Source organism: Vulpes lagopus, chromosome 6 (assembly GCF_018345385.1).
Source record: "Vulpes lagopus strain Blue_001 chromosome 6, ASM1834538v1, whole genome shotgun sequence".
NCBI classification, from domain to species: domain Eukaryota; kingdom Metazoa; phylum Chordata; class Mammalia; order Carnivora; family Canidae; genus Vulpes; species Vulpes lagopus.
This window is the reverse complement of record NC_054829.1, coordinates 76,967,388-76,980,505: the sequence shown is the minus strand read 5'-3', so window position 1 is coordinate 76,980,505 and position 13,118 is coordinate 76,967,388. Positions and strand designations below refer to the sequence as shown.

Below are 13,118 nucleotides of genomic sequence, written 5' to 3'. Positions count from 1 at the left end.
CATATGACCCACTTACGCTTCCCTTTATCTCCTCTAACAAAAGATTCAGAGCTAATACTTGGAGTGGAAATGGAAGCCATATATCCCATATTGGCTGTTTTGCTCACCAATTCCATGTAGGTGGTAATCAAGACTTAATCCCTGTCTGAACTGCTGAGGGTTTTAGTAATCTTTCACCAAAACGGTAAGTCAGATCTACTTAGGAACCACAGAAAGTCAAAATGAATAAATGGAATCTGTCACTACTGAGTGGGAAGAAGTAACATCATTAACATATCTCAAGATGTAGATGATGTCTAGAAATGCAAAATCACTGGTATAAATATCTTTAGGCAGAGAAAATGTACAATAGGTTCCCTCCTGTGACATGCATGCTCTTTGCTACTCAGGGAGGGCTCTGTCCCTCCAGAATCTCCATTCCCAAGCTGAGTGGAGAATGTGACCAAGTGGCATGCTATGTATGCCAGTGAACACACAGACATCACCCTCTACAAGGTTCTTCCACCACTTTCTGGAAGTAGTCATTTTGATTATCTTTGCCATTCCTGCTTCCAAGATTGCACTTTTAATGGTGGGTAAGAACTAAGGATGAGGTCTTCATTCCGCCACAATAGTTCCAACCCCCACAGAGATAGCCTTACTGTCAAGATAAGCGTGCAGGGGCAGCTGAGTGGCTCAGTGGTTGAGCGTCTGTCTTCAGCTCAGGTCGTGATCCTGGGATCCTGGGATCAAGTCCTGCATCAGGCTCCCCGTAGGGAGCCTGCTTCTCCCTCTGCCTATGTCTCTGCCTCTGTGTTTCTCATGGATAAAAAAATAAAATCTTAAAAAAAAAAAAAAAAAAAAAAGGTAAGTGTGTCAAGCTTCTTATTGTGGTCTGGCTAGTTCCCAACCTCATTTTCTATTGGTCTCCTCTTGCTCACTACACTCCAAGGTGATGGCTTCCTTCTTGGAATTCAGACCCATGAAAGAGATTCCAGTGTCTCAGGGGCTTTGAACCCACTCACCGTTCCCACCACACGGTCTGCCCTTCACCTGGCTCACTTCTCTTTATTCAAGTCTCTGCTTGAGAGAAGACTTCCTAAAATGCAAGAGCATCTCTTCCATCCTTACTCCCTGATCCTCTGCTTACTTCCTTCACAGTACTTACCACTACTTGACACTATCTTATATCCCTTTCATTATATGAAAGAGACGTCAATTGTGTCTGTAATACTTAAGATCTGAAGCAAATATGACAAAATGTTACTTCTATGGTAGATCCATGTATTCTTATAATATTACTTATTTTTATAATTACTTTTGATTTTACGTGTTTAAACATATTTTTTAGATACTTAAAACACAGAAAAGAGCACAAAACCAGTGTATGAAAATGGTTTTTTTTTCTTTTTTAAAAAGATTGTATGTATATATTTGACAGAGCCAGAGAGCACAAGTAGGGGGAATGGCAGAGGGAGAGGGAGAAGCAGACTCCCCACTCAGCAGGGAACCTGATAATTCCTTAGATGATCAAATGTTTAGAAAATGCTGGGCTAAATAAATTAACTCTATTTGCTATAAGACTTCTGAGTCTTTCATAAACTATTGTTCATGTGATGTTCTAAAAGGGAAATATACTAAATAGTGTTTTCTAAATTAATTTGGTTCCGGGAACTTTTTTCCAAGGAGCATCTAATGTATTATTTTTTTTCAATTAATTTTTATTGGTGTTCAATTTACCAACATACAGAAAAACACCCAGTGCTCATCCCGTCAAGTGTCCGCCTCAGTGCCCGCCTCAGTGCCCGCCACCCATTCCCCTCCACCCCCACCCTCCTCCCCATCCACCACCCCTAGTTCGTTTCCCAGAGTTAGGAGTCTTTATGTTCTGTCTCCCTTCCTGATATTTCCCAACATTTCTTCTCCCTTCCTTTATATTCCCTTTCACTATTTTTTATATTCCCCAAATGAATGAGAACATACACTGTTTGTCCTTCTCCGATTGACTTATTTCACTCAGCATAATACCCTCCAGTTCCATCCACGTTGAAGCAAATGGTGGGTATTTGTCATTTCTAATGGCTGAGGAATATTCCATTGTATACATAGGACACATCTTCTTTATCCATTCATCTTTCGATGGACACCGAGGCTCCTTCCACAGTTTGGCTAATGTGGACATTGCTGCTAGAAACATCGGGGTGCAGGTGTCCCGGCGTTTCATTGCATCTGAATCTTTGGGGTAAATCCCCAACAGTGCAATTGCTGGGTCGTAGGGCAGGTCTATTTTTAACTCTTTGAGGAACCTCCACACAGTTTTCCAGAGTGGCTGCACCAGTTCACATTCCCACCAACAGTGTAAGAGGGTTCCCTTTTCTCCACATCCTCTCCAACATTTGTTGTTTCCTGCCTTGTTAATTTTCCCCATTCTCACTGGTGTGAGGTGGTATCTCGTTGTGGTTTTGATTTGTGTTTCCCTGATAGCAAGGGATGCAGAGCATTTTCTCATGTGCATGTTGGCCATGTCCATGTCTTCCTCTGTGAGATTTCTCTTCATGTCTTTTGCCCATTTCATGATTGGATTGTTTGTTTCTTTGGTGTTGAGTTTAATAAGTTCTTTATAGATTTTGGAAACTAGCCCTTTATCTGATATGTCATTTGCAAATATCTTCTCCCATTCTGTAGGTTGTCTTTTAGTTTTGTTGACTGTATCCTTTGCTGTGCAAAAGCTTCTTATCTTGATGAAGTCCCAATAGTTCATTTTTGCTTTTGTTTCTTTTGCCTTTGTGGATGTATCTTGCAAGAAGTTACTGTGGCCGAGTTCAAAAAGGGTGTTGCCTGTGTTCTCCTCTAGGATTTTGATGGACTCTTGTCTCACATTTAGATCTCTCATCCATTTTGAGTTTATCTTTGTGTATGGTGAAAGAGAGTGGTCCAGTTTCATTCTTCTGCATGTGGATGTCCAATTTTCCCAACACCATTTCTTGAAGAGACTGTCTTTCTTCCAGTGGATAGCCTTTCCTCCTTTATCGAATATTAGTTGACCATACATTTCAGGGTCCACTTATGGGTTCTCTATTCTGTTCCATTGATCTATGTGTCTGTTTTTGTGCCAGTACCACACTGTCTTGATGACCACAGCTTTGTAGTACAACCTGAAATCTGGCATTGTGATGCCCCCAGCTATGGTTTTCTTTTTTAATATTCCCCTGGCTATTCAGGGTCTTTTCTGAATCCACACAAATCTTAAGATGATTTGTTGTAACTCTCTGAAGAAAGTCCATGGTATTTTGAGAGGGATTGCATTAAATGAGTAAATTGCCCTGGGTAACATTGACATTTTCACAATATTAATTCTTCCAATCCATGAGCATGCAATATTTTTCCATCTCTTTGTGTCTTCCTCAATTTCTTTCAGAAGTGTTCTATAGTTTTTAGGGTATAGATCCTTTACCTCTTTGGTTAGGTTTATTCCTAGGTATCTTATGCTTTTGGGTGCAATTGTAAATGGGATTGACTCCTTAATTTCTCTTTCTTCAGTCCCATTGTTAGTGTATAGAAATGCCATTGATTTCTGGGCATTGATTTTGTATCCTGCTGTATGAGTTCTAGCAATCTTGGGGTGGAGGCTTTTGGGTTTTCTATGTAGAGTATCATGTCATTGGCGAAGAGGGAGAGTTTGACTTCTTCTTTGCCAATTTGAATGCCTTTTTTTTTTTAAAAAAGATTTTATTTATTTATTCATGATAGTCACAGAGAGAGAGAGAGAGAGGCAGAGACAGGCAGAGGGAGAAACAGGCTCCATGCACCGGGAGCCTGACGTGGGATTCGATCCCGGGTCTCCAGGATCGCGCCCCGGGCCAAAGGCAGGCGCCAAACCGCTGCGCCACCCAGGGATCCCAATTTGAATGCCTTTAATGTCTTTTTGTTGTCTGATTGCTGAGGCGAGGACTTCCAGTACTATGTTGAATAGCAGTGGTGAGAGTGGACATCCCTGTCTTGTTCCTGATCTTAGGGGAAAGGCTCCCAGTGCTTCCCCATTGAGAATGATACTAATGGATTATTATCCATGGAACAGACCTTGGTAAACAAATATTATAGGGCGGGGGCTTTTTATGTCTTGTTCAGCATTATACCCCCAGGAACTAGAAATCATCTGAGATGTTGTACTGGTTCTTTAGCATTTTGATACTGTTATTTCAGCCTCCTCTGAGGGGGCTGGATTACATGACTTTCCTAAATCTCTTCTGAAATACTTTATTTTTTTTTAAGATTTTATTTATTTATTCATGAGAGACACACACAGAGAGAGAGAGAGAGAGGTGCAGAGACACAGACACATAGCAGGCTCCATGCAGGGAGCCCGATGTGGGACTCGATCCCGGGACTCCAGGATCAGGCCCTGGGCCGAAGGCAGGCGCTAAACCGCTGAGCCACCTGGGCTTCCCCTGAAATACTTTATACTGAGGACCGTTTTGTAAGAGTTCTGTAGGACAGCATAAAGACCGGGAGCCAGGCCTGACAGGAGCCAGCTAAAATATAGGTTCAGTGAAAGTCTTATCTAAACCAGCTTGCAGGCAGTTAAAATCACTTGTCCTGTGCTTCCCGCTTCCTCAAGCTCCCTGATTCTCATGCTTCTTAATGAGAAACAGATCCAAAAACTCAGGACAGAGATTGGGTTTCTAGAACTAAAGGAAGGCTGTCAGAGGGATGCCAATCACCTGGTTTGGCATATCAGACCACTAGATGCCACTGTGCTCCTCAGAAATGTGCCTGAAGCGCTTCTCCACTGACAGCCGCCTAGTCAGGCCCTCTGAGCAGCACAGAGTTGGGGTGAAGTCATCTGCCAGAGCTACAAGCCTGCAGCATGGACCGAACAGACCACAGGGTGACCTGTGCCAGGGAAGAAAATACTCAGGTCTGTAGCCCTGCAGGTAATGTGAGCTTGCTTTTCTCCTTGTACTCCCTACAGCCCTTGGTGCAGATGGTCAGGGGGATCTGTCCTGAAGCTTGCATTAGAAGGCACTGGGATGGATCACCTGCCTCAGCCCCTCTGGAGGTTGGGAGAGGATGGAGAAAATGGGAAGTGCAGAAACACAGCCTTCAGAGTACTGCACTTCTGATGCCAGCTCCAATTGTCCTCCAGTAGTGAACTCTCTTGGAAGTCACCAAGTTCCTGGGTGCAGCTCTTCTGAGCACTGATTGCAGTAGTCTTAACTTCTGCCCATGCTTTTTAGGTTACAGCATGACCAGATTTAGGGACTCCTGTGGTTAGGTGTTGGGAGGCTCCATGGAGCCGCATTGTTTAGGAGCACTCTACTAATACACAATTGCATTGTATGTGCGTGCTGGCTGGTGCCCATTCACCTTGAAACTGATGATCAGGTTTCACTGTGCCTCTGATAAGTCTTCAGCCTAATTATTGTAATTGTCATAATTATTGAGTGCCTATTATATTCCAGGGAACTGCACTAAATGTTTTACATGTTTTACTTAGTCTTCACTATGGTCCAGTGGGATACATATTATTAATTTCACTTTACAGACAAGAAAAACAAGATCAAAGAGGTTAGATGTTTTGCTTAAGCTCATCTAGTAGGTGGTGAAGCTGGGATTTAAACCTAGGTTTGACTTAAAAGCCCAAGTACTTTCCAACAAGTTTCTTTTCTTCTCTACATCTAACCTTCCAAAGGCCCAGAGAGTAAAAGTGCTGAGCCTGGTGCAGGTGGCGCCCTGCTGAGAGGCAAGAATAAATTCAGGGTTATTAGAAGGGACACAGGCAAGGGAGAGAGTGTCTATAACAAAGAGGGTCACCAGGAGATTCTTTTCTGTGGCCTGAAGCCTATCTTGATGTGCTGAGAACCATGGCCATCAGTGAGAAGTCTAGGAATTGGCCCTTGATTTGAGCAGACATGAGGGTTAAGGACTCTGAGTCCTGGCCTTGCCAAATGTGGAGCCACCATCTGTTAAGTAATCCTTCCAGAAGTCATACCCCTCTCCCATTTGACCCAACAGTACTTGCATCTCATTTGCATGTAGGGCCCATATTCTCTTGACCTTCCCTTCCCTGCCATTACCCTTATGTAGGCACTTTCAAAAACTCTGAAGCAACAGAGTAACTCCCTGGCACCAGAAGATGAATCGTAATTTCCATGGATTCTGAATTTGTAGTAAATATAGGAGATTCCTGAATGAGTATTTTCATGTGTGTGGTGGTCAAATTTGGCTTCCTTCTCCCCAGTCCCCCTCAACTGTGTCAGGTCTGATTACTACAGTAAATCCCTTCTCCCATGACACTGGTGGGGGCCCTGCCTGAATGAACCCTGACTGATACGACGACTAGAAAAGCAGAGGAAGTATAACTAGTAGTTAGTTATATGCAATGGCTGTGACCCCTGGCTTGAGTTTGAGTCTGGACTTAGGTCCTGATCAGTTGTTTGACCTTGGACAAATTATTTCTTCAACCTTCAATTTCCTGTTCTGTAAATAAGATTAAGAATATGTGTCTGTTGGGGATCCCTGGGTGGCTCAGTAGTTTAGTGCCTGCCTTTGGCCCAGGGCGTGGTCCTGGAGCCCCGCATTGTGCTTCTTTCAAGGAGCCTGCTTCTCCCTCTGCCTGTGTCTCTACCTCTCTCTGTGTCTCTCATGAATAAATAAATTCTTAAAAAAAAAAAAAAAAGAATATGTGTCTGTTTTACAGGCAGAGATGAAGATGTGGAGTATCACATGAGATCATGTGCACACTGAGCAGCCCTAAGTGTATTAATTGTTTGGGTTGGAGTTAAGTTGGATAACTGGCCTTAACAGAAGGATAAAACAAGTGGGCAGTTCAAATACAGGAGTAAAATCATTCAGTAAAAAGCAGATACCTATTTGGCTAAGAAGGACATTAAGCACTGAGGGAAAAAGTTTGTCAGTTTTTCTAATAGTGTTACAATGTGTAATTGAGAAATGTCTGAGAATGGACAGATCCTGCAATTAACTCAGATGGTCTCCCTCTGTGCCAGTCTGTGCCAGCCCAGGATATGAAGGTAACGTATATATTTGGTGTTTCAAGAGGAAGGTGATGGGTAGAGAGGTTTAATACTCGGGGTGAGTGTAAGAAAACATTTTTAAAACAGAAGAAAATGTTCCTTTCCGGGAACAAGACCTCTAAAAGAAGAAAAGCCCTGAGTCTCAGCTGGGGTCACTTACCTAGAATGGTATCTCTGGGGCCAAGGACTGCCAATCGTGCCCGGAGTTATTTGCATCATGCTGACATCTGGTTGGTTTTCCTCAAATTTGGTTAAATGCCAAGAGTGAAGTCGGCCTGCAGGGTCACTGCGCCTGGGGAGATACAGGAGAGGGACCTCTCAACATTAGGAGCATTCTCAGCTGAATTTCTTCACTGATGTGATTTATAGATTTAAAAGCAGAGACTGCTATATCCTTAGAGGTCAAAAATAATAAATAATGGAAAGTAGCTTACCACGTATTTCTCTTACTAACCATTGCTGTTCTCTGCTTTATTAATATTTTTATTTTATTTTCATTTTGATATAATTTCAGACTTACATAAAAATGCAAACTGGTACAGTCACTATGGAATATAGTATAGAGCTTTCTTTTAAAAATTAAAAATAGAACAACCATATGATCCAGCAACCTCACTTCTGGTGTATATCCAAAGAAACTGAAATCAGTATCTCATAGATATATCTGCACTCCCACATTTACTGTAGCATTACTTACAAGAGCCAAGATATGGAAACAGCCTAAATGTCTATCAACTGATGAATGGCCAAAGAAGATGTGGTGTACACACACACACACACACACACACACACACACACACAGGAATATTATTCAGCTATGACAAAGGAGATCGTGCCATTTGCAACAACCTGGATGAACCTTGAGGGCATAATGCTAAGTGAACTCAGGCAGACAGAGAAAGATAAATATATGATCTCACTGCTATGTGGAATCTAAAAAAGACAAACTCAGAATAACAGAGTAGAGTGTTAGTAGCCAGGGGCTGGGGAGTGGGAGATGTGGTCAAAGAGTACAAACTTCAGTTATAAGATTTACAGGACTGGGGATCTAATGTATAGCATGGTGATTTTAACTAATAATACTGTATTATATACTTGATACAGTTGCTAAGAGAGTAGATCTTAAATGTTCTCACTGCAAAAAAGAAACTAGTAACTATGTGACAGGATGGAGGTGTAGAAGCTAATACTATGGAGGGAATCATTTTGCAATTTATAAATATAACCAAAAATTACATTGCACACCTTAAACTTATACAGTAGTCTTTACCAATGGGGGAAAAATCCTCACCTATCCTTCAGCTAGATTCCCTACATATTGACATTTTATGCCAGAGTTGCCTCTGCTTATCCATATATAAAAATGAGAGCAATAATTCCTCCCTCCCTCCAAGAGACTTTGTGTGGATATATGGTAAAAAGCTTTCTGGGGATTTTGAAGTCCTCTGTCATATCCTGATGCTGGATAAATTACATTCTTTTAATTTCCTGGTAAGGGATCCCTGGGTGGCGCAGCGGTTTGGCGCCTGCCTTTGGCCCGGGGCGCGATCCTGGAGACCCGGGATCGAGTCCCACGTCGGGCTCCCGGTGCATGGAGCCTGCTTCTCCCTCTGCCTATGTCTCTGCTTCTCTCTCTCTCACTGTGTGCCTATCATAAAATAAATAAAATTAAAAAAAAATTTAAAAAATTTAATTTCCTGGTAAGAACTACATAAAAATTAGCAGTTACCTCAGTGTTAATGCTGCTCTACACTACATGGTATAAACAGCAAGATGCTCTAGAAAATAGTTTTTCAATTTGCAAGTCACTGACTTCAACTCTTAAATATCCTGCCCTTATAACAAAAAGAGTTGACAGAGCCAAAGGGAAAAAGTGGGTGTCCTTCAACTGCAATACTGAAGAATAAGTTTGGTAAGAAGAACTACACTACTATAGATGGTTTGAGTCAGGAGGGAGTGACTGTGCCTTATTTCTGGCAAAAAAAGTGAGGCGAGCCATCAGGAATTTCATGCTAAAAACTTCTGCACGCTAGGACTGTAGGGGAAATTTTCTGCAGTTTAAAAACGTGTATGAGAAGCAGGATACACTGGATACACTAACAATAAAGCTATAAGGACATCCACCTATTTCTTTTCTATGAAAAAAAGTATTAGCTTATGTTATATCAATAAAAACTCATTCCTCTGATACTAGTAAAATTTTGAAAATAAGTATATCAGAATAATACTAGCCCAGGTGTCAGACATGGGTTCTCACCCAGACTTTATTAACTTGCTGTATGACCCCGTGTAAATTATTTTTTATATGAACAAAGGCTTAGGGAGGAGAAGTAAAGACATTAAGCAAAGAGAGTGTATTAACCTCATTTTAATCTGAAGCAACTCTAAAAATCTGTAAGAGAGTATGGAAAACATGCCAAGAGAGAGAGAATCCTTCCCCCAAAATACACATATTTTTTCTGAAGACAGGTTGTGGTGATAGGAAAATGATCTTGTGTGAAGCAAGGGATATAGTCCCAAAGGATTTTTAGCTGGCAGTAAATGCTTATTGAAATGAAGGAACATTTAGTCATTCAGACTAATGTCTATATTGCTACAGTAGCCAAGGAAAATGACAAAAATTGAAATTTCTCTTGATAAAATGCTGGGGATAGAAAGTAGCTGAAATGTAGCTGCAGGTTTTCAGCTCTGCTATCAGAAAAACCTGGGTTCTAATCCTGATCCCTAAAATCCAAAAGCTAAACTGGTGGTAAGTTTCTTTAAAAAAAAAAAAAAAGATTTTGGGGATCCCTGGGTGGCGCAGCGGTTTGGCGCCTGCCTTTGGCCCGGGGCGCGATCCTGGAGACCCGGGATCGAATCCCACATCAGGCTCCCGGTGCATGGAGCCTGCTTCTCCCTCTGCCTGTGTCTCTGCCTCTCTCTCTCTCTCTGTGTGACTATCATAAATAAATAAAAAAAAATTAAAAAAAATTTAAAAAAAGATTTTATTTATTTATTCATGAGAGACACACACAGAGAAAGAGACAGAGACAGAGAGAGGCAGAGACACAGGCAGAGGGAGAAGCAGGCTCCATGCAGGGAGCCCAATGTGGGACTCGATCCTGGGACTCCAGGATCACAACCCGAGCTGAAGGCTGCACCAAACCTCTGAACTACCTGGGCTGCCCGGTGGTAAGTTTCTTAACCATTCTGAGCTTCCTCATTTAAAAAAGGCAGATTATCATAGAACCTATTGGTAGGGTTTTTGTAAGATTAAAAATGAGCTAATATACCTGGCACATAGTAGAGCTCAATAAATGTTAAGTATGATTATCTTCAGTTATTCACTATTAAGAATTGGTGAAGACTAAAGAGCAGGGAGAAAGCCCATCAGAGAGATCTACAATGCAGGACAAGAAAGGGGAGACAGAAGCTGGGAGTGAATGCTGGAGATGAGTGAAATGGGCAGGAACTATTGATGGTGATGAGTCACCCACCTCTGAGGATCCCAATAAGGTACTGAGAGTAGGTAATTAGAGCAGAGAATTACTGTGCTCACAGCCTGAAGGACCCTGGCCACAGTGAAAAAGCAGGGAACTGCCAGGGCAGTGGCTATAACATCTAGTCAGGGAGGCATACCCAGGCCAAGATGGAATAGACCTTGCCCACCTGGAAGCTAGGAAAGCAAGCAAGCAAGTAGTAGCACAGCCTTGGGCGAAAGAGATGAAGTAGGGTGCAAACTCAAGAGACGAACAGTGGAAGGCAAAATATTACAATATGTCTGGCTTCTTGCTCCATGCTTCTCTAATCCCCATAACAGGTCCCAGGTGAACCATATCTCTGGGTGCAGCACTGGTCCAAAGTTGAACCTGCCCTCTTCTCAGAAGGGACATCAGGGAGCCCCAGTGTCTCAATGGCTCAGTGTCTTCACAGTTTGGCATTCTTGCTGCTAGCCTCACTGTAACCTTGGACGTGCAGCCCCACAGAAAGTAGGTTCCTTGCCCAGTTCCTTGAAGCCAGGCCACCTCCCTTGAGCCCCAGTTCCTCGCTGAGATTCCTGCTTGATCTTCCAGTTTTGCTCAGTGATTAGAAATCCTTTCTGGTGCCCTAAGCTCCTTAGAAGCTGGCCCAAACCACATAGCCGTAAGTCCCACAGCCAGGATTCAAACCCGGTTACCCAGAACACTTCAGATACTCCACAGATGCTGCTGAGTAACCATATAGAGCTTGATGAAAAAATATGAAGTCTCTTTAGTATGAGGCACTTGGAGACACTTCATACAGGTCCAAATGATCAAAATGGGTCCAAAATACATAAGGAGAAAGAATAAACTGTCCTCTTCCTGTCTCGCATTCTGGTGACCTCAGTGAGAGTTGTTGGCAGGACCCCTATCAGAAGTAGAATGCTAGCTAGCTAGCCCTGTGACCAGGGACTGGCTTTGAGAAGCCAATGGGTGCAGCCGAAGGGCAAACTCAGCCTGACACCTGAGGGTGGTAATGCTGGGGATGACTCTTCAGCAGCTTCGACCACCAACCGTATCTGACCATGTCTACCTAGAAAGACTGGGAGCTGACAAATCCTTCCCACTCAAGAGAAATGGACAGGCCTGATAAATTCCACAGGCTCCACAGAAATATCCCTCTTCTAGCCAGCAAATGAGGCATGAGCTACTGTTCACTGATAATTTCAGGGGTTCCAGAGAAGCTCTCTAGTCTGAAATCTCCCAGGAAAGAAGAGGGGAGGTGCCCCAAAGCTCAGTATAGCTCCCTGAGCCTCACATATCCATTGGTACACTACCTTCATGAAGGATCAGACATCTTCCTGAGAGTTCTGGATCAGACTCTCAAGTGCACAAGAGGCTATGCATAGAACCGTGGAGACAACTGGAGCTGTTGTAAGTGAAGACATTTTTTCTTTGTGCTTTAAAGACAACAGCAGGGATCCCTGGGTGGCGCAGCAGTTTAGCGCCTGCCTTTGGCCCAGGGCGCAATCCTGGAGACCCGGGATTGAATCCCACGTCGGGCTCCTGGTGCATGGAGCCTGCTTCTCCCTCTGCCTATGTCTCTGCCTCTCTCTCTCTCTCTCTCTCTCTCTCTCTCTCTCTGTGACTATCATAAATAAATAAAAATTAAAAAAAAATAAAGACAACAGCAAAGCTTTTTTAAAAAATGTAACCTATCCAGACCTTTCCTCAGTTTCTTTCCCATTCTTTCAGGGGACATCCTGGGAGACTTTCTTTCTATATCCCAGCCATTATGCTAGCACCCGGGATACAAAGAACTACAAAGTAGCATTAGACCCAGGTAATTCACAATATAGAGGACAGGCAAGTTAACTATGAGATGGGTTCATAATACAGACCTTTATCTACTTTATCACAAGATGCTTGATGAATGCAGAGGAGGGACTCATAACACTATGGGCTTAGGTCAAAAAAGCTTCACTTTTACCTAAATCATGAAAGATTTTCTAGATGGAAGAGGTTGAGAAAAGGAAGGGAAGGCCATCCAGCTAGAAGAAATAGTAGGATAAATACAAGGAAATGTGCAAGCACATGGTGAAACAACTCAAACTGGGAAAGAGATGATGAGTAAGGGGAAGAACAGATGATAAAGATGAAGGTGAAGAGGTAGGAGGGGCTCGTTCTTAACAAACTTCACTAAAGGGTTTGGAAAGTATCCATAGGAAGCCACCAAAAAACCTTAGCCAGGGAGGGGCATGTTCAAATATGGGTATCAGTAAGATACTGCCAATAACAAGGAGAATAAATTTGAGAGAGACAAGATTGGAGGCCAGGGTAAGAGAGAATAAGAGGGCCTGGCACTAAGATGATGGGCAGTGAACCAAAAAAGAATGCTCAGCTGGCAACTACTTGGATGTATGTGGTGTAGAAGGGAGGATAGCCATGGAGGAAGGACGGTGTTTGTTCCCAGCTTGAGCTAGAATGATAATTAAATTAACTTCTATAAAGAACCATTAGGGGACAACTGGATGGCTCAGTCGGTTAAGCACCTGCCTTTGGCTTGAGTCATGACCCCAGGGTCCTGGGATGGAACCCTGCTATGGAGTCCCTGTAGGGTTTTCAATGGAGGCAGAGGGTCTAGAGGACTGAAGTCTGGGTTACA

At 42.8% G+C, this 13,118-nt stretch overlaps 1 protein-coding gene across 6 annotated transcripts in view; it reads right to left on the bottom strand.

Annotated features, from left to right (window-relative positions):
- The window catches only part of SHROOM3 (shroom family member 3), a 185,301-nt gene that overhangs the window by 35,506 nt on the left and 136,677 nt on the right, over positions 1-13,118 (bottom strand). For all 6 annotated transcript variants that reach the window (XM_041757604.1, XM_041757605.1, XM_041757602.1 and 3 more), the window contains one exon: positions 7,174-7,305. In XM_041757604.1, coding sequence (XP_041613538.1) covers positions 7,174-7,232 — 59 coding nt within the window. In that variant the 5' untranslated portion in view covers positions 7,233-7,305. The remainder of the gene's footprint in view (positions 1-7,173; positions 7,306-13,118) is intronic.